This window comes from Argentina silus (genome assembly GCF_951799395.1).
Source record: "Argentina silus genome assembly, chromosome: 12".
NCBI lineage: Eukaryota > Metazoa > Chordata > Actinopteri > Argentiniformes > Argentinidae > Argentina > Argentina silus.
The window spans coordinates 18,009,500-18,029,681 of record NC_139666.1 but is presented as its reverse complement, the minus strand read 5'-3'; the positions used below and the strand labels follow the sequence as shown (position 1 = coordinate 18,029,681).

At 43.6% G+C, this 20,182-nt stretch overlaps 3 protein-coding genes across 8 annotated transcripts; 2 read left to right on the top strand and 1 right to left on the bottom strand.

The window, feature by feature from the left end:
- Positions 1-1,036: 1,036 nt before the first annotated feature.
- Positions 1,037-4,637, top strand: LOC310812946 (uncharacterized protein). 2 transcript variants are annotated; one of them, XM_083681710.1, is made up of 7 exons: positions 1,037-1,259; positions 1,625-1,659; positions 1,857-1,921; positions 2,200-2,266; positions 3,165-3,368; positions 3,568-3,639; positions 4,209-4,637. In XM_083681710.1, exons 1-7 carry the CDS (start codon positions 1,057-1,059, stop codon positions 4,310-4,312), a joined length of 750 nt encoding a protein of 249 aa, XP_083537836.1. In that variant the 5' UTR covers positions 1,037-1,056; the 3' UTR covers positions 4,313-4,637. The 2 variants fall into 2 exon arrangements, with proteins under 2 accessions (XP_083537836.1, XP_083537837.1); XM_083681711.1 differs by having other exon boundaries at positions 3,568-3,644.
- A 607-nt stretch (positions 4,638-5,244) lies between these two features.
- Positions 5,245-12,290, top strand: LOC310812953 (uncharacterized protein). Its single transcript, XM_083681725.1, has 18 exons — positions 5,245-5,481; positions 6,099-6,203; positions 6,498-6,631; positions 6,811-6,845; positions 7,040-7,122; positions 7,452-7,522; positions 7,615-7,664; positions 7,792-7,871; positions 8,142-8,164; positions 8,473-8,534; positions 8,673-8,752; positions 8,864-8,886; positions 9,235-9,269; positions 9,845-9,903; positions 10,290-10,356; positions 10,481-10,972; positions 11,087-11,158; positions 11,454-12,290. The coding sequence occupies exons 1-18, from the start codon at positions 5,362-5,364 to the stop codon at positions 11,528-11,530; spliced, it is 1,668 nt and encodes a 555-aa protein (XP_083537851.1). The 5' UTR covers positions 5,245-5,361; the 3' UTR covers positions 11,531-12,290.
- A 429-nt stretch (positions 12,291-12,719) lies between these two features.
- Positions 12,720-19,946, bottom strand: LOC310812952 (RCC1 and BTB domain-containing protein 1-like). 5 transcript variants are annotated; one of them, XM_083681722.1, is made up of 13 exons: positions 19,867-19,946; positions 19,689-19,727; positions 18,474-18,717; positions 17,420-17,570; positions 16,897-17,063; positions 16,236-16,394; positions 15,955-16,062; positions 15,685-15,827; positions 15,326-15,519; positions 15,060-15,186; positions 14,791-14,942; positions 14,390-14,520; positions 12,720-14,068 (listed from the first exon to the last, which is right to left on the bottom strand). In XM_083681722.1, exons 2-13 carry the CDS (start codon positions 19,703-19,705, stop codon positions 13,928-13,930), a joined length of 1,734 nt encoding a protein of 577 aa, XP_083537848.1. In that variant the 5' UTR covers positions 19,706-19,727; positions 19,867-19,946; the 3' UTR covers positions 12,720-13,927. The 5 variants fall into 5 exon arrangements, with proteins under 5 accessions (XP_083537848.1, XP_083537847.1, XP_083537849.1 ...); XM_083681721.1 differs by having other exon boundaries at positions 19,689-19,945; XM_083681723.1 differs by having other exon boundaries at positions 18,474-18,660; positions 19,689-19,945.
- Positions 19,947-20,182: the final 236 nt, after the last annotated feature.

The following is a 20,182-nucleotide window of genomic DNA, read 5'->3' as shown; positions in this document are numbered from 1 at the left end:
TGTGAAAGCACTGGGGGGGTGTTGTGGGAAATGATTGATGCGAAGTATTTTTCGACGCTCTTTCTATTGGCGTAACGAAGGCCAAATTTGACGCGTTAGTCCACCAGACCAGTGTCTGGGAAAGAGACTACTTTCACTAGCAAAATCCATTGACTCATGTCTGTCGTGCTGCTTTAGTGGCTGGCTTAAATATACTACAGTTGCTGACGAACTCTTTTCCACTTGCGCCGAGGTCTAATTTCTCCAAAATATGAACCAAAAGACAATCTGAACAGCACTTTTTTTTATATTTGGGCATATGGCAGGAGTCACGTGGTCAGTTGTTAAGCGCTCAGACTGTCGGCTAGGCGGCAGTTACGAGGCAGAATCGGAAACATGACAGAGAGAAGCAAGCGAAGCCCTGTGGCCCTACTTTAACCTGGTAGATGAAGGAGATCAGGTGAAATGCAAACTATGACAGGTGGAATTGAAGTACCATAAAATACAGCATCAATGCTAAATCATATTAGATAGAAACACCCTGACAAGACCTCATGCAAAGCCGGTGCCAGCAGCGCGCCGCGACAGCAGAAAATAAATATCTTAATAAAGATGGACCAATATAAATATAAATGCATACAATATACAATACAATATAAATTACCTGCTATGTTGTGTGCTTGCCTCAGAAAATAGGTTTTAGACAACATTTATTCAAGTTGATGCATACTGACCAGGTTTCACATGGACAGGCTATAGATGTCTGTGCACCGTCAATGTGTGTGTTCTACATGATTTATTTCAGAATATTTACAGCTGACAAACCTGAAGAAGGCAAAATGGTTTAGAAAATGGTTTATTTCGATACTAGTTACACTTGTGCACTAAGTACTGAGCATCGATATCGGGCGATATTGGCCTAAAATGCTGGATCGGGAATCGGAGAAAGCGAATGCTGTGTACCGATCCGATGCTATGACGCAAACTGTCGTAAAAACTTGCCTAACACACGCGTAGTCGACTGACGACTGCACAGCTGAGATGCACTTGAGTGCTGTGACAACAATAACAACAATCATGTCTGCGGTCTGGAATTACTTCTCGCTGAAGATAGACACCAGTAAAACTGCTTGTTGCAAAATTTGCAACGCGAGTGTTTCGAGGGGTGGCAGCACCGTATCACATTTCAACACCACGAACTTAATTAAGCACTTGAAGAAGCATCATTCCAAAGAACACTGCGAGTTCACTAAGGCAAGCGCTAAAAAGAAGCATTATGTGTATGTATGGCATAATTCAGTCATGTTTTTCTTCTTATGCAAAGTTATGAAATTGAGTCTCTAATCAATAAGTTAACGTTTCCCAGCTTGAGCATAGTGTTAACTGTTTTTAGATGGACAAGAATGCTGCCAAGCATAGCACATCCACACACGAGTTGTATACAGCTGTTTTTTAAGAGCCTTTTATCAGATCGGTACTCGCTATCAGCCGATACTCAAAGTTCAGTACTCTGAATCGGTATTGGAAATTAAAAGGTGGCATCGGTGCATCCCGAACTTCTATTGTAGCTTCAAGTTGTTTGTGGCTCGTATGTGTAAAAGTACTCATCAGTGACAATGTATTGTATTTTTCTGTGCCTTTCTAGAAAACATAGGACTTTGGAGGATGATGAGACTGAAGGTAAGCGAGTGACAGTTTCAATCCATGATGTCCAGCAGCCTAACGTCAGATTTCAACTTTCAACTGTAAAGCCAGTGGGGTTTTAGACCTGAACAGTCAAAACACTTGACACCTTTTGTGGGAAGAATGATGTGGTTAATTAAGAAATTGCACACAGGTCAAGTATATTTCTGGGTTTGTTTTGTTGTGTGCTGTAGGTGGGAGTCGATATGAGTTTGAATTTCAGAATATTCTTGCGGAACCAACACCAGAGGATGGGGAGGTGAGTTTGGAATTTGTAGAATAAAAAATAATACCAAAGTCTGCAGTGCTCTCAGGGAAGGTCATTCCTGGTGAATTTGGGAGATAAAAGTGATTAGTCAATTGTGGACATACAGTGTCAAATTCAGTTCATAAACAGTTTTGCTGTTCTGCAATTCCAATGTTACAAAGCACATCACAATGATCCTGGTACTTGTTTTTACTATTGTCTTACTCTACTCTTTCACTCCTGTACCTCTGCTACTCCACTCTGCTAAACCACTTTCTTTTTCTGTGCAGTCTTCCAAATATCAGCTGTCCATTGTCAAAGTGGAACAACAGCACCATTGTATCGCAGATCAAACCGGTAACTGTGTTTTTAAAATTAATTTAAAGAGGTTTTCCATCTCGAGTAGAGTGCATCTGTGCCTATTTGTATGTTGTCTATAGAAAGTAGTTTTGTATTGACCATAAACAATTATTGATTGGTCGGCCTATTTGTAATAGTTACAGATTAAACAATCAGTGCAATAAAGAAAGTATAGTACTGCTGGATACAGATGTATAGCATACAGGTGTACACTCACTGCGCACTTTATTAGGAACACTATACTAATACTGGGTAGGGCCTCTCTTTGCTCTCAAAACAGCCTCAATTCTTCGTGGCATTGATTCCACAAAATGTTGGAAACATTCCTTTGAGATTCTGGTCCATGATGACATGATTGCATCATGCAATTCCTGCAGATTTTTCAGGTGCACTTTCAAGCTGTGAATCTCCCGTTCTACCACAACCCAAAGGTGTTCTATTGGATTTAGATCCGGTGACTGGGAAGGCCACTGAAGAACACCGAACTCATTGTCATTTTCATGAAACCAGTTTGAGACAACTTTTGCTTTGTGACATGGTGCATTATCATGCTGGAAGTAGCCATTAGTAGATGGGTTAATTGTGGCCATGAAGGGATGCGCATGGTCAGCAACAATACTCAAATAGGCTGTGGCATTCAAGCGATGATTGATTGATATTAACGGGCCCAAAGTGTGCCAAGAAAACATTCCCCACACCATTACACCACCTCCCCCATGAGAAGGTGTACAGGTTCCCAATAAAGTGCTCAGTGAGTGTATATCATTTAGTTCCAGAACATGGAAAACCAGGAAATATTCATAAGACCCGGCCCTCTCCAACACAGGACAACGAAGAATACAACGTGTAACAGACAGGTATAGAGGATAAAGTGCAACACTATCTGTCTCTCCAGGCTCAAGCTGTGGTTCTGGTTCATCTGAGGATGCCGGACCTCCTGGGTCGTCAGGATCGGGGTCAGGGGGAAGTTCAGATCCAGCTGCACAGTTCTGGAAGAAATGCCGCCAGGCTGGGTGCACAGAGTTCATCTTCTCAGAGTTCACGTCACGTTTGAACAGCATCAGTGAGAGGATCTTATCGCAACATGCCAATGAGGAAGGTGAGATCATTGAAGACAAAGTTGTTACCCATCCAAACACAGCATGGGAGCTGTACCAAACAGATAGCAATAGAGAGAAAGTAAACATTGCCCACTGAGACCTAGTGAACCATTACGTGTTGAATACTTGCCTGTAACATATGCATTTATGTTAGTTCTTGTATACATTTATGAAAACAAACATAATGTCTGCCTATAGATTTCAACCTGTCCCTGAAAGTGCTGGAAGCTTCTGGGATGCTGACAGAGATATTTGCCAAGAGAGACCAGGGTAAGGTAATTTAACACTACATGTACTGTATTATAACTAAGAGGGAGCCCATGGCCTTACTGGCTCTAGCCCTGAACATGCCCTAGAGAAATTACATATACTGTAGGCCATGCAACGGTCAATGCATATAATATATACCTCATACAAAATGACGAAGTCCTTTTCGAGCTACAATTCTGCCATGGCTTACCAATCTTCTTAGACTGCTATCATCCTCAACTCTGTATCGTGTGTGTGTTCAAGAGAGGACTTTTTAATTTTGTATGGTGTATATGCATAGATCTTTGCATGGCCTACAGTATATGCAATTCTCTCTAGGGCATGTTCAGGGCTAACTGGACTCATCATGCCCTGTGTGAAAGTTAGACTGAAGCACAGACATCTCAAGTTGATAGCAAACCAACCACAATGGATGTTCAACTATGTTGGTTTTCTCGTTTGAATCATTTTAATTTATCCAAATGACATTATAAAGAACCTATTCTTATTTACAATAGCTGCCTGGCCAAGCGTTAGACACACAGAACACTGTTCCTATCCAATGTCCTTAACCCTGTTCCCGTGCTCAGAGCTGGAGAAGAGACTGAATGAGCTGCAGAAGGAAAGTGAAGTGCTGAGGAGTGCCAGGTGTGCCATGATGGAAGCCAGTGTTATAAGCTTCACCTCCCGTTGATGGAGTTTTGCAGAAGCTCAATGGAACCCCAGGCTGGAGACTAGCATTCCCTGTTGATAAAGTGTCACACTTTGTCTGTGTTTGTGTTGTTTTGCATATTTTCTACCTTGTCTTTTAAAAAAAAAAAAAAACGTTGTTTTTTGCTGACCATTAAGTTAGTTGAGGGACGTGTTTTGAACAATTTAACTGGATGGATGGATCAGATGCTGTATGCTTGCTAATCCCCAGAAAATAGGTTTTATTGAAAATAGGTGTATTGAAGTTGATGATGCACACTGACCAGGTTTCACATGGAACAGCTATAAAGATATATTTGCACCATCAATTTGTGTGTTTTTTTGAGAATATACACTGCTTAAAAACCGGAGGAAGCCAAAATGTTCATGTTTTGAAAAAAAAGAGTAGGGTATGACCTTCAAATTAGTTAAGAGGTGTAAAAACCACAGATTTTGTTCCAGTAAAAGCACATGGGGACAGATCATTATCAATGGGATAGATGGGGTGTATGCCATAGGGCAGTGGTTCCCAAACTTTTAACAGTCATGTACCCCCTGTCGGTTATTTTGTAGCCTAATTGATATTCTATGAACATTATCCCTTACATATTAGACATTGTGATAATATTATTTTGTTGGATAGGGTGCATGGATTTATTTTTAGTACTGAGACTGCAGTCGGCTATTCAACAGGACTGTTTGGGAAGGTAAATCACAGATTTATTTCGCGTACCTCCTAGATCGATCCACGTACCCCCGGGGGTACGCGTACCGCACTTTGACAATGGTGGCCATAGGGTATATGGTTTATGGGAAGTGGAAAAAACAACGTTGTTCTGTGGCACCACCAAGTGTATTTAAACTGTAACAACACCTACACGTCCAGAGTTTTATTTGGGCATGACTTCCTGGAACAATACCGGATGCCTACTCTGAACTAGGAAGGATCAAGTAGGTCTGTGCAATTTACAAGTCGCTGTAATGTTTGACTGTTCTACGGCTCCGCTACGCATTATTTGGGACTAATAACTAATAAGAGAGCACATCTGGAAAATGGGCCCCGAACGACATGGTAGGACAGTGCCATGCGTACTATGTCAAATGTCTGTGGAGAACATTATAACTGGACCACTATCGACGAATGATTCTGTAAATGCCCATCAAAACTGTCTGGTAAGAAACGACATGTTGTTAAAGAGACGCTACGCGATCGTCGCCAATACTTTGTGTGTGAATGTGTAGTTCGTACAAATTTGATCAGCGCAGTTTTGAAGCTGTACTTTACTATCAGTTTCATTTCTTTGCATGGCTACAGTGCCCGGGGGCGTTGGGCTGAGTGGAATCCACACATCGTTGGCACTACATCCTAGACCAGTTTTCCCAATATTGATAACACTTGTGGGCACTTGGAAAAATGTTGTGTAGATTCCATCAGTTTTCATTTTTTGAAAAAGAAATTATCAAAGAAATTCAGCTTATGTTTTTTCTTCTTTTATGATTTATGACATTCTAATTGCACAAACCTGCACAAAATACATTTTTATAAAGTACAATCAAAAATGGTCAATGTTAAGTATGATGCTTGGGATTTTGAAATTAGTAAAGTAAAAGGGAAAGGTGTTGGGTTTAGGGTTTAGAGTAGGGTCGTCCCACCTCAATCAAAAGGTAGCCTAGAGTAAATACCAGTATGACTAATTCTTTAGCTGTGATATGTTGAACTTTATATGATAAATATACATTTCTACAGATGGAAAGTCAGCTATGATTATTTTCTGTGATCTGAATTGCAGCTCTATTCATCTGGAATTTGTTGCGAGAACTCACCAGAGTTTGATGACTTATTTGGTTTCTCTGTGGAAGATGTCAAGAAGGAGATGAAGAGGGGAGGTAGACTGGTAAGGTTGTTTAAATGTTCCCTGTGGTTAACTTTTTAATTGAGTTAACCACAGAAAAGGTAAAAAGCCATATACACATTTACAGTGTTGGGGAGTTCCACTACATGTAGCTCAACTATTAGTTTAACTACATTTTCAGCTGTCATTTTGTGCCAGAATGTTCACCACACAAGTTATCAGGGGTGAATTCCCTATTCTTTTCTCTATTTCTTTTTTTTGTATTTGTGGATACTGTCTTGATGTTTCTGTATTATTACTACTGATCAAAAGCAAACAGCTGTTTCTCTACACTAGAAGTGCTCCCGGTGTAAGAAAAGTGGTGCCACTGTGGGGTGTGAGGTGAAAATCTGTAAGAAGTCCTACCACTACCCCTGTGCAGTACATGACGGGGCCATCAATGTAGAGGACACTGAAAACGGGACCTTTACGTTAGTAAAATCCACACTGTTTCTACCTTCTAACTACCTACCTTTAACATCCTCAGAAGTGTTTGAACTCAATTGCAAGTTATATACTGTACATGTTAAGTTAAACAAAAGTAAATGGTGGACTGATAACAGTATTGTGTTGGTAAAAGCAGCTTTATTGATGTGTCTTCATGTCACAGGTTGTACTGTAAGAAGCATGATCCTCAGTTAAAAGGTGAGTAGGTGGCTTTCTATGGTCACCCCAATGATGCTTGTGGTTTTGTACTATGGCAAGTAGTGTACTCATTTAATATACCCCACATGATACCCCTCTTGTGGTGTTCATCCTTTGATAAAAACATGACACTTGTTTCTGATGTGTTAATTTATTTGATAAAGTCCTTGAGAGTTATATCTGTTTCAATACAGAAGCCATTGTTGACTGGCTTGTGTCACCAGACCAAGGGGATTCAGACACATCTGAACACCACAACGGAGAAACGTCTTCTAAGGTCTGCATGCTACTGTGCTGTGATCGTCTGCTAAAAGACATGTAGACTAGATGCCAGACAATACATTTATGGATTGGATGGAAAAACAAGTTGAACTTGAAGAGAAAATCCCAAAAATGAATTTGGAAGCTACATCTTCCTTGTTTTAGAAGTTATCTTTCTTCAATGTTGGTTAGATGGTCATAATTAGTTAGATTGGTGAAATCTGTCTTGATTTAACAACATCATCTTGTTGAGTGCCCAGAGATTAATAAAATAAACGTACTGTTCTCTGAATTATCGTTCTGGGTATATAACTCTAACCCAATAATATTCTTTAACATTTTCAGCTGTTCTGTCCCATCTGTAAGAACGAGAAGGAAAACATTAGTATGGAACATGTTGGTAGTGCCATTTTCAAGTGAGTATGAGGACGTTTTGTTAATGTATATCATTGATGTCAGTACCTCATCATGATTTGACAGTGTAGCATGTCTCTGTGTCTGCCCTTAGGTTGTACTGTGAAAAGCATAGGCCACAGTCATCGTCTGAAAAACTGAATGGTAAGTTGTTTGTTTCGGTTCACAAGTCTCCTTATCTTGCATCAACATTGACTTCTCTTTTGGGTGTGATGTGCTCTGTAGTTTATATTCAAGATTCATCATTGAGGAAAATGTTTGAATCTAATAGGCCAGCGTGCTGTGGCTGGACCATCATGCAATGGCAGTGACACAAACATTTCCAAAAATAGCCGACGAACATCATCCAAGGTCTGTGCTTAACTGTTTATAATGTCTATCTACACTACAGTAAAGTCAGTCACTTGTTTGATAATGTAGTCCTATGATAATATCAGTGTGAATTAGTGAAGGTAGACATTTTGAGGACAGGCTCATTGTAATGCATGCATGTCATAGAATGAGGAAACATCTGATTGATACCATTCCTCATTCCATTTCATGCATTACAATGAGCCCATCGTCCGATTTCTACCTTCACTGGTGTGAATCTAATTCTCTTTATTTTTGCTGTTGAAACAGAGACCATTGAGCCCCCCTAGCAAGTACGTATGTGACGCTTGCATGCTGTTGTTGGGCTGTCTCTGACTATCTCAACCTTTGAGTTTTGATCTTTTTGACTGTGTATATTCTGTACATTTAAGATGTCATGCCTTGCTAAAACCGGCCGCATAACTTACTGTTAATTGTCTGCTATGATTGATGTCTGTCTCAGACTCTACAGGCCTTGTTCCATTTCACTTTTGAGTGCATGCAATGTGACTATATTCTTTGTTTAAATGTTCAGAACCTAAGGCTGCAATTCTGTTAGTCTTCTTGCTGAACATGGCTTGTTGTCACTCTTCTGTTCCAGGCAGGATGTGAGCTTATCCAAACGAAAGTTCAGAAGGATATTGGAAAATAACTCAGATTCAGGTTGGTTGCCTCATTTATTCAGCAGTGCTCCTTCATCTGTTTGTCAAATGATTCCATGGGTGAGAAATGACACTGCTTTAACCTTCCACAAGTAATGAATGATATATTCACTGTATTAATGTCTGTGTTTTCTCACAGAGGAAGATGGAAATGACTATGATATGGAGTTGGCCCATCTAGAGACAGATTTAGACAGCACTCTAAAGTCAGAGCAATCGGTGAGGCCTTGGCTACGCCGTAGGATACTATAACATTGTTGCTGGCAGAAACAGTGTGGTACCTATTGTTACTGCATTCTTACACATCTCTCTCTCTTGCTCTCTTCATAGGTGTCTGAATATGAACCTGACAGGTAGCAGCCTTTCTACTCAAAACTACCTCATACTGTAGTTGGAAAGGAAAGACAGAAGTAGATTTGGTACATTCTAAATGGCCCTAAATTAGGATATGATACGGAGGGTATTATTTCTTCATGAACCTTCAATGGATTACATGTTTATGCTGGACATTTTAAATTCTTAATCAAGGATCATGTTGTTTCTGGGCGTTGTCTGTCAAATGCTGTTTTAAATAACAGGTTATCATATCAGTGATCATGTGATTATGCAAACAAAGAAAGATAGACAGAATAGCCTTACTGCTTACCTGACTTTGTTACAATCACGCGATAGAGAAATAATATGTTTCTCTTACGTAACAGAACCAATGCTGAGGCCGCCGTAGCCTCCAAGAAAGGTAACACATCTGTTTTTCTTTTTTATTGAGTTAACCACAGAAATGGTAAAAAGGCACATTTACAGTGTTGCGGAGTAGTTCCACTACATGTACCTCAACTATTAGTTTAACTACGTTTTGCTGTAGGTTGGTGGTAGTTAAACTAAATTCCAATCTTAGTAGTGTTTTCAGTAGTTAACAACTTTTTTGCCATGTAGCAGTGTAGTCGCTAACTACTGTCATTACTCACCCAAAAAAATAATAATCACACAGCAAATAAAAAGGAATTTCATTATTATTCCAGCCCTTGGATTTCAACATACCCTACATACCAACAACTAAACCTAACAATTCAACAGCGCGGGTGGGGGTATCTGAACTTGAGGAGTGAGTTTTACCATCTTAACTCGGTGACATATACAACAAACAAGACATATAATGAACATGTCCAGTAACCGTCTCCCACCCGAAGCAGCTTCCCATCTCATAGTTTTTCTACACATCAGAGCTGGTAAAGTAATATATGTCGGGTGACGTTGTCATCCAGAGGAGATCGACAGGAGATTTGAAATCAAAACAACTGCTGTTTTCTGCAGGAAACCAACCAGCGTCTCCAAACAGAAACGCAGAGGAAGATGATGCATTCAGCGACTCAGTGAGTTAGTTCACACTTCACCTAATTTTTGTCAGGAACCATTAGTCATGTTACAGATTACTGACAGTAGGTCAAATGATCTGCCCTCCACATCCCTTTAGTACTTGGCACAGTTTATAGTCTCCCTAACTCGTATCCTACCTACCAGAGAGCGATCTACCGGGGTCGGTGTGCATTTGTGTGTACGAGTTGCACTGACCTCACTCCTAACATAATGTTCATTATTATTAGTGTAAACGCTGTTGTCTCATGTTATTTACATTTGAAAAGCTTTATACACATAATAGTGTGTAAGTGAGGTGACCTGTGGTGGACACCAACCTCACCAAGTACATTTCCTGTATGTGCCAAATAAAATAATTCTGATTTTGATCTTGTCTCTCCAGGAGTCCGAGAGCTTGTTGTTGCCAGTGACAGTCTTACAAGCAGCATTTGAGCACTCTCAGATCACAGGTACCTGACATTGGACAGTTGACAGATGTAACCAGATAGAACCTGTGTAACACATCTTTCACAAGGGGAACACAGATGCCAAATAATGTTGTGGCTGTCTCTCTTTTTCTCTCTCTCCTCTCAGAGTTCAGTTCTACACTGGGTTCTGCTACTGGTCCTGGTTCCCCTCAGGGCTCTGATCCTGGTCCTGGTTCCCCTCCGGGCTCTGATCCAGAGCAACATGATTCACCTGTGCCCTCTGGTCAACATGTTGGCTCTCACTCACCTGGGCCTCCGGATGACCCTGCCTCTCCTGTCCCCTCTGGTCCTCTCGATGTCCCCGGCTCACCTCACTGTACCCTTTCACCTGTTCCACCTTCCCCCACAGTGCTCTACGACTCACCTGTGTCCCCTCCTCCCTCCCCCCTTTCCGTAGTCTTCCTTCCCTCCCATGTGACCCATCCCTCCTCTGCTAGCCTCTTGCCCCCGGGGACACCTGAGGAGCCCAACTCTGACTCTGCCATCTTCTGGAAGAAGTGTAATGAGGCTGGATGTACACAGTCCATCTTCACCGCCTTCATCAATGACATGATCGGCGTCTCCAAAAGGATCCAATCAAACCAGGCCAGCCAGGAGGGTGAGTGTATATACAACTCACTGTAGCGCTCAAAATCATGTCAATGCCTTATTCTGTATCTACACATTATCGAGTCAAATTGATTCACTAGAGTTCTTTCTTTTCCACTCACAGATTACGACCTCTCCCTAAGAGTGATGGAGGCTTCTGGAAAGCTAGCACAGCAAATGAAAGAGCAGGAGAGAGGTGGGGAATGACACCACAGAAGTGGTGTTGCATTGTGAATGTAATGGCACTGATGGTTTTGAAGTGCTTTGTTTGTCTGTTGTCCAGACCCCCCTTTGTATCTTCTATGCTCTACGTTGCCTCAAATCAGTGGACAGACCCAACGGCCTCGATTTGGTTAACAATATGTCTTATTGCTGGTCTGGAACAATAAAATGCACACAAGACCTTTAGGAATTAAGTTCTACCTCATTGAGCTCTACTCTACATGAAGTGCCCTAGATGACTAATGGTAGCATTTGTTCTCCCTGTTCAGATTTGGAGAGGAGACACAGGCAGTTGCAGGGGGCCACAGAAGCCATGAAGAAGGCTTTTACAGTCCTGAGGAGATGAGGACCACTGGCAACTATCAACTACACCCCCCACAATGCAGTTCGGTTTCTTGAAACAGTTAATATTATAAGCATTTCATTTAGTATTTTAGTATGTGTGGTTGTTACGTCCCCACCTTTGTGTCTGTGTGGTGTCGTTTGTTTTTCCCTCTGTCTCTCTCCCAGGTATTGGTTCATCCCCCTGTCAATCATCATTTCGTCCGTCACTCCCCCTGTTGCCCTTCAACCAATGGGTTCACCTGGCGGCCTCTATCAACCAATTAGACCATCGTCCGTCTCTGTTTAAAACTCCCGCGCACTCTTCAGGAAAGGAGGGGTGTGGTAGCATCGGTTAGCGGTTTTCTCTGTCATTTGGTATCATCGTATCCTACTGTTCTTGTTGTGTGTCTGTCTGTCCTACCATTGTGTCCGCTGCCACACCTGTAGTTAGCCCCAGGGGAGGGCGAGTTAGGCAGGTAAGACGCCCATGGGCTTACACCTCCATCACGCAGGTTGGTTTTGTTATATACATTAGGTTAGTTTGCCCAGGCGGGCGCCACCTCTTGTATTTTGGGTCTAGGGTAGGCGGGCAAGACTTAGTTCTTTAGATAGCAGACTTTTCGTAGTTAGAACAGATAGGACTAGAATATTAGCTTTGGGGTTATTTTTGTTTTCATTTATTTGGCGCCGTCTGGCGTCCTCCCCTTAGTTCCCTCTCTATGTTTCCCCCGTGTTGTCTGGTTGTTCGTATTACTAATAAATCTGTCTTATTTTCATTTTTACTCAGTCGTTGTGTGTGTTGCACTACCACCGCACCAGCGGGTCTCAGACGCATATAGAGGTACAGTATGTTAAGTTTCTCCCCCCCTTTTATATCCCTAGACGTACTATCTTGGGGGGGGGGGGGGGGGATTGCCAGATCTGTGGTTGTCTGTAATCAGCAATGTTTTTGTTCCTTTTGACAGTTACTGTGTGCCTCTGCACAAGTCATGTTCCCTGAGCATAACTCACCAGAGGCAGAAATGGGAGGACGGGCTCATTGTAATGTATGGAATGGAATCAAACATGTGATACCATTCCTCATTCCGTTCCACCAGCCTCCACTCTAAGTCACGTTCCTTCTGTGGTGTCCTACATCCTTTACCACTGTGGTCTATTTCATTTTTGATTTGTACTGGTAATACTCTATGTATAAAATGAAGGGGGAAGAAATGGTAATTGCAGTTTATTGATGGTAAACATAACTGATCATTGAGGTCAAATACAAAATCAACTACTATTCTAGCATCTCTTCAAAACATGAAAATAAAGCAAGTCATAATTTTTGTATAATATTTCTGGACAGCTCATGTAGTGCAAACATTACTGAAAAGTAATAAATGACCTTAGAAATGTGTGAAATCTTCTGTAACATGTAGCTAAGATAGTTCATGGGGGGGGGGGGGGTAGCACCAAAGCATCAGCAAGGCTAGTCCTTCCAAGGGTGCTTTACTGCCAAAAATGATGCACCAAGAAAACAACCAACCCTATGGGCTGTCTTAGCGCAAACACGGATGCTGGCAGTGGCACTGAAATATGTGCTATTTTCAAGGCCAGACTTTTTCAGTGCACCTGATGGCATTTGGCCTGTTCATTGTCATGGCCCCTCACACAGCTTCATCACCTGGCAGGTGAGAAAACCTCTATATACTGTCATATGATTCACTTGTATTTACCCTGTAACAGATTTAAGACTGGACACCACCCTGTTCAAAATGGAGTATATCTTAGCCTGATGACATACATCGAGTTAGAAGGCAAATCAAAATCACACCCAAGCATTATAGGTTCTCTCAGAATCCAACGCACCACGTTAAGTGCAAATGTGCCACCAATGTTTGACGAAGTATAGTGCCGTTACTCAATCCATAGTACAATCCAAATTCATAGTACAACTATATCGTGTAGCAAAATACTCGTTGCCTTAAGATATTAATTGGAACTACAAAAGCATAGATTTTCTCTGAACAGTTCAGAATTAGAGACGGAGGCCTAGTCTCTTGATTGTCCATTGCCACTCATGACTCCCCAGTCATTAAGGATAGCACTGATGAACATGCCATCCATGTGTGGTGAACTGCAGAGAGGCAAGCACTGTAGCTAATACAACGGCAAACTGAACATCCTCCTGGTGCTGTTAGGGACAGCAGGGCCTTGTTAGCTTAGCTTAACGTTTCTTCCCCCCCCCCCCCCCCCAGTGCTTGAGACATTGGTTCTGGTCAAGAATGAGAAAGCAAGGATTAGACTAAGATACCATAAACTTCATGATCCTCCAGGAAGTGCATCCATCTGTACTGTCTGGGGGCCAAACTCCTAGGCCAAAATGGCTTCTATGACATCATTTCTGCCTAATCCTTCTTGGTCTCATTCTGGTTAGTGGTCAGTTCTTGAAGGCCCCACAGCGGCTGGCTCGGCAGATGAACTCTTTGACCATGTTGCCGTCGATCTGCCAGAAAGCGGCGGTCTGGGTCACCTCTGTCAGGTGGTTCACACAGAACTTAAAGCAAAACTCTTCCAGGTCCTGAACACAACCAGTTTAACAGACAGTTAGACACATCAACCACAACACTAATACTAACAGAGTAGATACCTTTAATCAGTTAACCTTCACCACTAACAAGGGGTCAGATAGTTGCTCATCTCCCTAATGGTTGAGGTTATGACTGGAGGTAGGGTAATCTCATCCTAGATCTGTGATTGGGGGCATCTTCTACCTTTACTCATGTCATCTGACCAGATCACAAAACACAGACAAGTTAAATGTCAATAGCTTAAAGTTGAGTTTGAAAACTAAAGCGATATACAGTATGCTGTACAGGTCAGGGGTGAGAGTGGGACTGACCTCAGCGTCGTAGCGTAGAGCTGCAGCGAGCAGAGAGAAGGCGTTCTCCACGGTGATGCCCCTCTTAATGATGTGCTGACACAAGCGCTTCAGACGGTTCTCACAGTACGACGTGGCCAAGTCCAGCAGACCTGAGAGAGAAAACACAGGGCATACAGTTTGTATTACGGTTTGCTTAGTGCTCTAGATATGCACTTGTTCTGGGCCTGAGATGGGGTTCGCCAATCTATACTAACATGTACGTGGCTGACATGCAAAGCAATAGTCGGTCAATCGGAGTCCAGCTGAGATACAAAACAATAGTCGGTCTTTAGCACATTCCCTATTGGTCAATCCCTGCCATTGAGGCGTGTGTGTGTGTGTGTGGGGGGGGGGGGGGGGGGGGGGGGGGACTGACTGACCAATAGCATCCTCAGGAGACAGGTCCACATTGTCTGTGTAGAGGAACTCGAGGAAGGCACGGTAGACGGGGTAAGAGAACTGGTCTATTTCGATCACTTCCTTCATGTTTTCATTCCAATGGGACTGGAACATGGACCTGAAGTGCTCACACCTGGAAGAAGAGGTGGAGGTGGAGGTGGTGGGGGGGGGGGGGTTAGTTATCAATTGACGGGTGGGCAATTGATAGATCTTGGCTGGAGAGATATGACCCTGGGGGTGCAGATCTGACCTGATCTTGAGCACAGCTTTGTGGACGTGGATGTATTTGCCATCGACGCTGACCTTGAGGTCAGCTGTCTCTGGGCTGTCAAACTCCTTCTTCAGAGACTGAGCCACCGTCAGGAAGTCGTCGTGCTCTAGAGAGGACACATTCATAGGTCAGGGACATCCAAAAAATACCTTTCTCACTCTCTCACACACGCATTATGACACACACGCACACTCTGACACACACACAGCTCTGCTACCAGAAGGGGACACACAAAGCCTCCTTACCCATGGAAAGCAGCCTCCACATGACAGAGGGTGTGGCGAAGCAGGCGAATACGTCATCGGTGCAGGTGAAGTGCGTGAGGTGGGGCAGGACGATGGACTGACCCCTACACTGGCCCCACATGTACACCTGGCCACTCTGGGTCTTAGCTGCAGATGTGTGAGTGGAGTGGCAGGCCGCAATCTCTACGATCCTGCTGGAGGACACAGGACGGGGGAGGGTTGTGAGTGAGTGAGTGAATGAGTGTGTGTGTGTGTGTGACAGAACAATAGATAGGAGAGAGAATGTAGGGCTGCTAGCAGCTTTTTAAAACCCTTGTCTCAATGTGCGTGTGTGTGTGTGTGTAGACTGCCTCTCTCACCTCTCTTTCTCAGCCATGATCTGTACTGGGCTGAGCTGGTTGCTCTTGTTGCCCAAGCCCAGCTGCCCATATGTGTTGGCCCCCCAGGCGTAGAGCAACCCCTCATCGGTCAGTGCCAGGGAGTGGGCATAGCCAGAGGCAATCTGGGGGGGAGAGGTTTTAGAGGAGGCATCTACAGACTACAACCACATGACATCTAGCCTTAACCCTAATATTAACTATTAACCCTAAGCCTCAAACAGTCTCTAACATGTGTCTGTGTGTACTCACCTGTAGCACACATAAGCCTTGCAGGGCTATCAGGCGACAGGGAGTCAGCTGGTTCCCATTGTTGCCCAACCCCAGCTGGCCATTCCCATTATAACCCCAGCCGTACACCTAAGGAACACGAACACCGGCAGATATACAGACACACGCACACAGACATTAAGAGACCAGTAAGACTTCAACATCAATCTTAGTTCCCCAACAAGGTGAATACTACCACTCAGTGGCCCAGTCCATCACTCACGCTTGGGCATCGTACAAGTCACAAGCATTCAGTCACTCGCCTCTCCATTGTCCACCACAGCCAGAGAAGAGGTCTGACCACAGGCCACGCCCACCGCCACCTTGTTCTGCAGGCAGTTGGACACTCTCCGGGGGGTGGGCTGGTTGGCCGTGGAGCCAGAGCCCACCTGACCGCAGTTATTGTAGCCCCAGGCATACACCTGGGAGAGGGGGGGGAAGGGAGGTTAATGTTCGGGGGAGTAAAGGGATCTGTTCAATGGGAGAGATGGAATAGGACAGGAGTATTGAGATGCATCAAGGAATCTAGACAATTTAGTGACAGTCCCTCATACTATCTCTGAGCTCCTAAAGAATTCAAGTCCGATATTCCATGCTTGTGCGCCATATAGGCCCCTACATATCCATGTTATGGCAATAGCATTGAATAGGTGGCTGATTGTACTAGAATGGTGTGACTATGGCGTAAAGCTGATTCAGTCAAAGTTTAGACACACAATAGGGGCTTTATGCCACAGCTTAGGATTTACAGGTTCCCAGCAAATGTAGCACTGTAGCAGTCTGTGTGACCAAGCATTAGGCCTACTACCTCAGAGCAGGACACACAGCTCAGTCAAAAACAGAGTCACATGTCACCATTACATTGGGTGTTAAGCGGCTGAGTCAGTGTGGAGATATTGTGAGCCGTGTCCTCTCTGCTCTCACCTCCCCTGAGTCGGTCAAGGCCAGTGAATGATGGGAGCCACAGGCCACCTCTGTAACCCTCTTATTGAGCAGGCTGGCTGACACCAGTACCGGGGCCACACCCTGGTTGGTGGTTCCGTTCCCCAGTTGGCTGTAGCCATTATGGCCCCAGGCAAACAGCTCACCCTCTGAGACACAAAATGGAGGATATGAAAACTCTTAGGTCAGGAGCAGTAGCGTCCACATGGATAGGTCAAGCCTGGGTCCTGGTAAGAGACTAATTGATTTTAGCTCAAGAACTCATGAACTTTGACATCAGTTAGTCTGTGTGAGAGTGTGTGTGTGTGTGTGTGTGTGTGTGTGTGTGTGTGTGTGTGTGTGTGTGTGTGTGTGTCTCTCTGTCTGTCTGTCTATAAACACTATGGCAATGCTTTTCTGCATTGACACCTCGCTTAAAATGCAAAGAAATTGGGGTTGGATTAACTGTATCAAGGCAGTTTTTAATATTCATCCAGAGGGTGTGTTTGTGAAGGGGTCATCATACCCTCTGTGGCCAGTAGGATGTGGGGTCCACTGCCATAGCTCATGCTGACCACCTTCCTCCCACTCAGAAAGTCCAGCTTCTTGGGTGCTATGGTGCTCAGGCTGTCTCCTGTCCCCAGACAGTTACTGCAGTTCAGCCCAAAGACATACACCTGCCAGAGAGAGCGAAAAAAATCATGGGTCATCGCTTTCTAAACCAAACACGTGCAGATGATGTCTCTCTGGCTCTACAGAGGGTGGTGAAAACGGCACAGTACAACACAGTAAGGGCAAGCTCCCAGCTTTACTCCAGGTATTGGAGCTTCCAGTTTCAGACCAGCAGATTCCAAGACACCTCCAAGCTATAAGACTTTTGAACTGATAGTGTTGCTGGGCAGCTGGGGGTATCTGCAATTACACACAGCTATATTTATACTATTTATCTGAATGTATTCCACCATTCCAAGGCTACACTGATTGTTTCGCTGTTATTACTAGCAACTGTATATTGTATTGTTTTTACTCTATATTATTCTTATCCTTCTACTCCACTGCACTGTTGAGAGGTAGTTGTAATAAGCATGTCATTGTACCGTTTACAGCAGTACCCTGTGCACATGACAAGAAACGTTCATTAGATTTTGGTCCATAACAAGAGAGAGAGAGAGCTTAGGGGTCATTCTAAAAATTAAAAGTAAACACCAGTGTGCACAGACAGGACTGATAAGAGTGTGTGTTGGCCCACACACCCTCTTCTCCTCTGTCAAACAAGCCTGCGTAGCAGTACAGAACCACCTTGAGACAGACAGACTGTAGTCACTACTTACCAGTTATATAGACCTGCATTACAACATTATAGAGATTGGTGTATCAGACAGGCTGTGTTCCTAGGCTATACTGAATGCACCGTAAAATATCAGCAGAGGTTGGGCACTGCAAAAATAAATACTCCATGCAACATTGAGTCATGTAAAATCGCCTTGTTTCTGACATGGCCATCTATTCTACTGATGTCATCATCCTCATCATCTCCTAACACAAAAGCAACTTCCAATATTTGCCCTTTAACCCGTTACCTCATCGTCATGGGTGATGTAAATGACCTCATTGGCGGAGGTTCCAAACACACAGGCCTTCCGTATGGAGGAGAGCTCCTGGGCCCCCATCAGGCTGAACAGGGGCCATTTCGTTACATCCACCATCTTGGGGCCCCTCTGGCTCCGTGGCAACTGTGGAGGGGTGTGTCTGGAACCAGGGGAGGGGCTAGGAGGAGGGGCAGGGGAGGGGTCTGGGCGGGCGGTGCTGTCACTGCTTTTGATGCTGGATGTGACATCGCAATCGACACACCCCCACCCACCCATACACACACACAGAGAAAGAGTTCATACAATCTTATGAATAAAAGCAGTTCAGTGATGTCAAATCCAATGCATCATGATCAGATCACTGGGTGATGAATGGGAGTTGCTGTGCCAACATCATTCAATGATGACTGGTTCCAGAGTCAGTAACAACATCAGCAGACAATAGGTGACTGACCAATCACAATGTCAAACGTGTTTGGTCAGGTCAGGTGGCATGACAATCTCTTTGGTGGTTGCTGGATGTTCCCTGGCAAATTGTTTCTAAAAATGTTTCTCTAAAATATTGGAACCCTCCTTGGTTACAACCACCCATATACTTTGGTTGTGGGTCACACTTTTCGATTTTAGAAAAAATAAAAAAATAATCCTGCCCTGCTTTATCACCTAAATCACTCAATTAGTTCAATTGAGTTAGGTTATCACCAAATTCACTCAAACTGGAAAATTAGTTAAATTGGAGATCAAGCATCTTGGCAGGAGTCATCTTTCTTTGACTCGGGATCACAAAGGATTAGCTACCACACTGACATGTCAAACAAAGATCAAGCATACAGTATAATCATTTGCGATTGCCTGGACTGATTATCTGCACAAGCAAAACTCTCAACTATCTAAGGCAGGCATCTAATTAAACGTAGGCGTCAGCAAGAAGTCGAAAACGTTCACATGTTCTCTTATGCCATGTATTCAAAGAAGCAGCTTATATGGAACTAACAACCCGTTAGCTAGCTAGCTAGGTAGGCATTGTTGAGCCAATGAGGATGAAGTGTGTGACACTACACTGGTGGTGGTGGTGGTGATGATGAGAAGCATGTCAACAAAGCTAGCTGAGGTATCTTAGTGAGCTAACTAGTAGCAACTGCTGTTAGCACGCAGCAGATTCATAAAGTTGGCCAGCTGACACACAACACAAGTGCATTCACTGACCTACAAGAGCGATCCATAGTCAAATGGCAAAAGTTTTTCCTGTGTGGGGAAAACAAAACAGATCAAATCATTTCGAAGAAAAAAAAATATCACCACCAGCCTACCTAGGATTTTTTTTATCCTAACATTGCAGGGACAATAGACAGGCACAATAAAGCTAGATGTCAGTCTGTCCAACCGAAACGGTCTGTGCTTCTCGGTCAACGAACTCTTTCCCCTGCTCCTACATCCTCCAGCAACTGCCCTCCGACATGTTCCTCTTCTGTGTGTGGTGGGTTTGTGTGCGGAAGCCTGAGAAGGAAAATAAATGAGGTCATGTGATCAAGATTAAGGTAATAGCAATCAAATTCAGAGCTGCAGAGGGGGGGAGGTAACTTGTACTTCTTAGTTTTGCCAAATGATGTTTTACATTAAGTTAGATGAACTAGTAAATTAATCATAGTAGGGCCCCAGTACAAGACTTACATTACATTCTTCCAATTTTCTGTGTCTAC

Coding starts and splice junctions, on each gene's coding strand:
- LOC310812953 (XM_083681725.1), top strand. CDS start 5,362: ATGGGCCCCGAACGACATGGTAGGACAGTGCCATGCGTACTATGTCAA. Junction 6,632..6,810: donor ACTGAAAACGGGACCTTTAC/GTTAGTAAAATC, acceptor TTCATGTCACAG/GTTGTACTGTAAGAAGCATG. Junction 8,753..8,863: donor CTCTAAAGTCAGAGCAATCG/GTGAGGCCTTGG, acceptor CTCTCTTCATAG/GTGTCTGAATATGAACCTGA.
- LOC310812952 (XM_083681720.1), bottom strand. CDS start 18,758: ATGGGTGGGTGGGGGTGTGTCGATTGCGATGTCACATCCAGCATCAAA. Junction 17,571..18,473: donor ACATCACCCATGACGATGAG/GTAACGGGTTAA, acceptor TCTCTCTGGCAG/GTGTATGTCTTTGGGCTGAA. Junction 16,395..16,896: donor CCTTGACCGACTCAGGGGAG/GTGAGAGCAGAG, acceptor CCCCTCTCCCAG/GTGTATGCCTGGGGCTACAA.
- LOC310812946 (XM_083681710.1), top strand. CDS start 1,057: ATGTCTGCGGTCTGGAATTACTTCTCGCTGAAGATAGACACCAGTAAA. Junction 2,267..3,164: donor TTGTATCGCAGATCAAACCG/GTAACTGTGTTT, acceptor CTGTCTCTCCAG/GCTCAAGCTGTGGTTCTGGT. Junction 3,640..4,208: donor ATTTGCCAAGAGAGACCAGG/GTAAGGTAATTT, acceptor TCCCGTGCTCAG/AGCTGGAGAAGAGACTGAAT.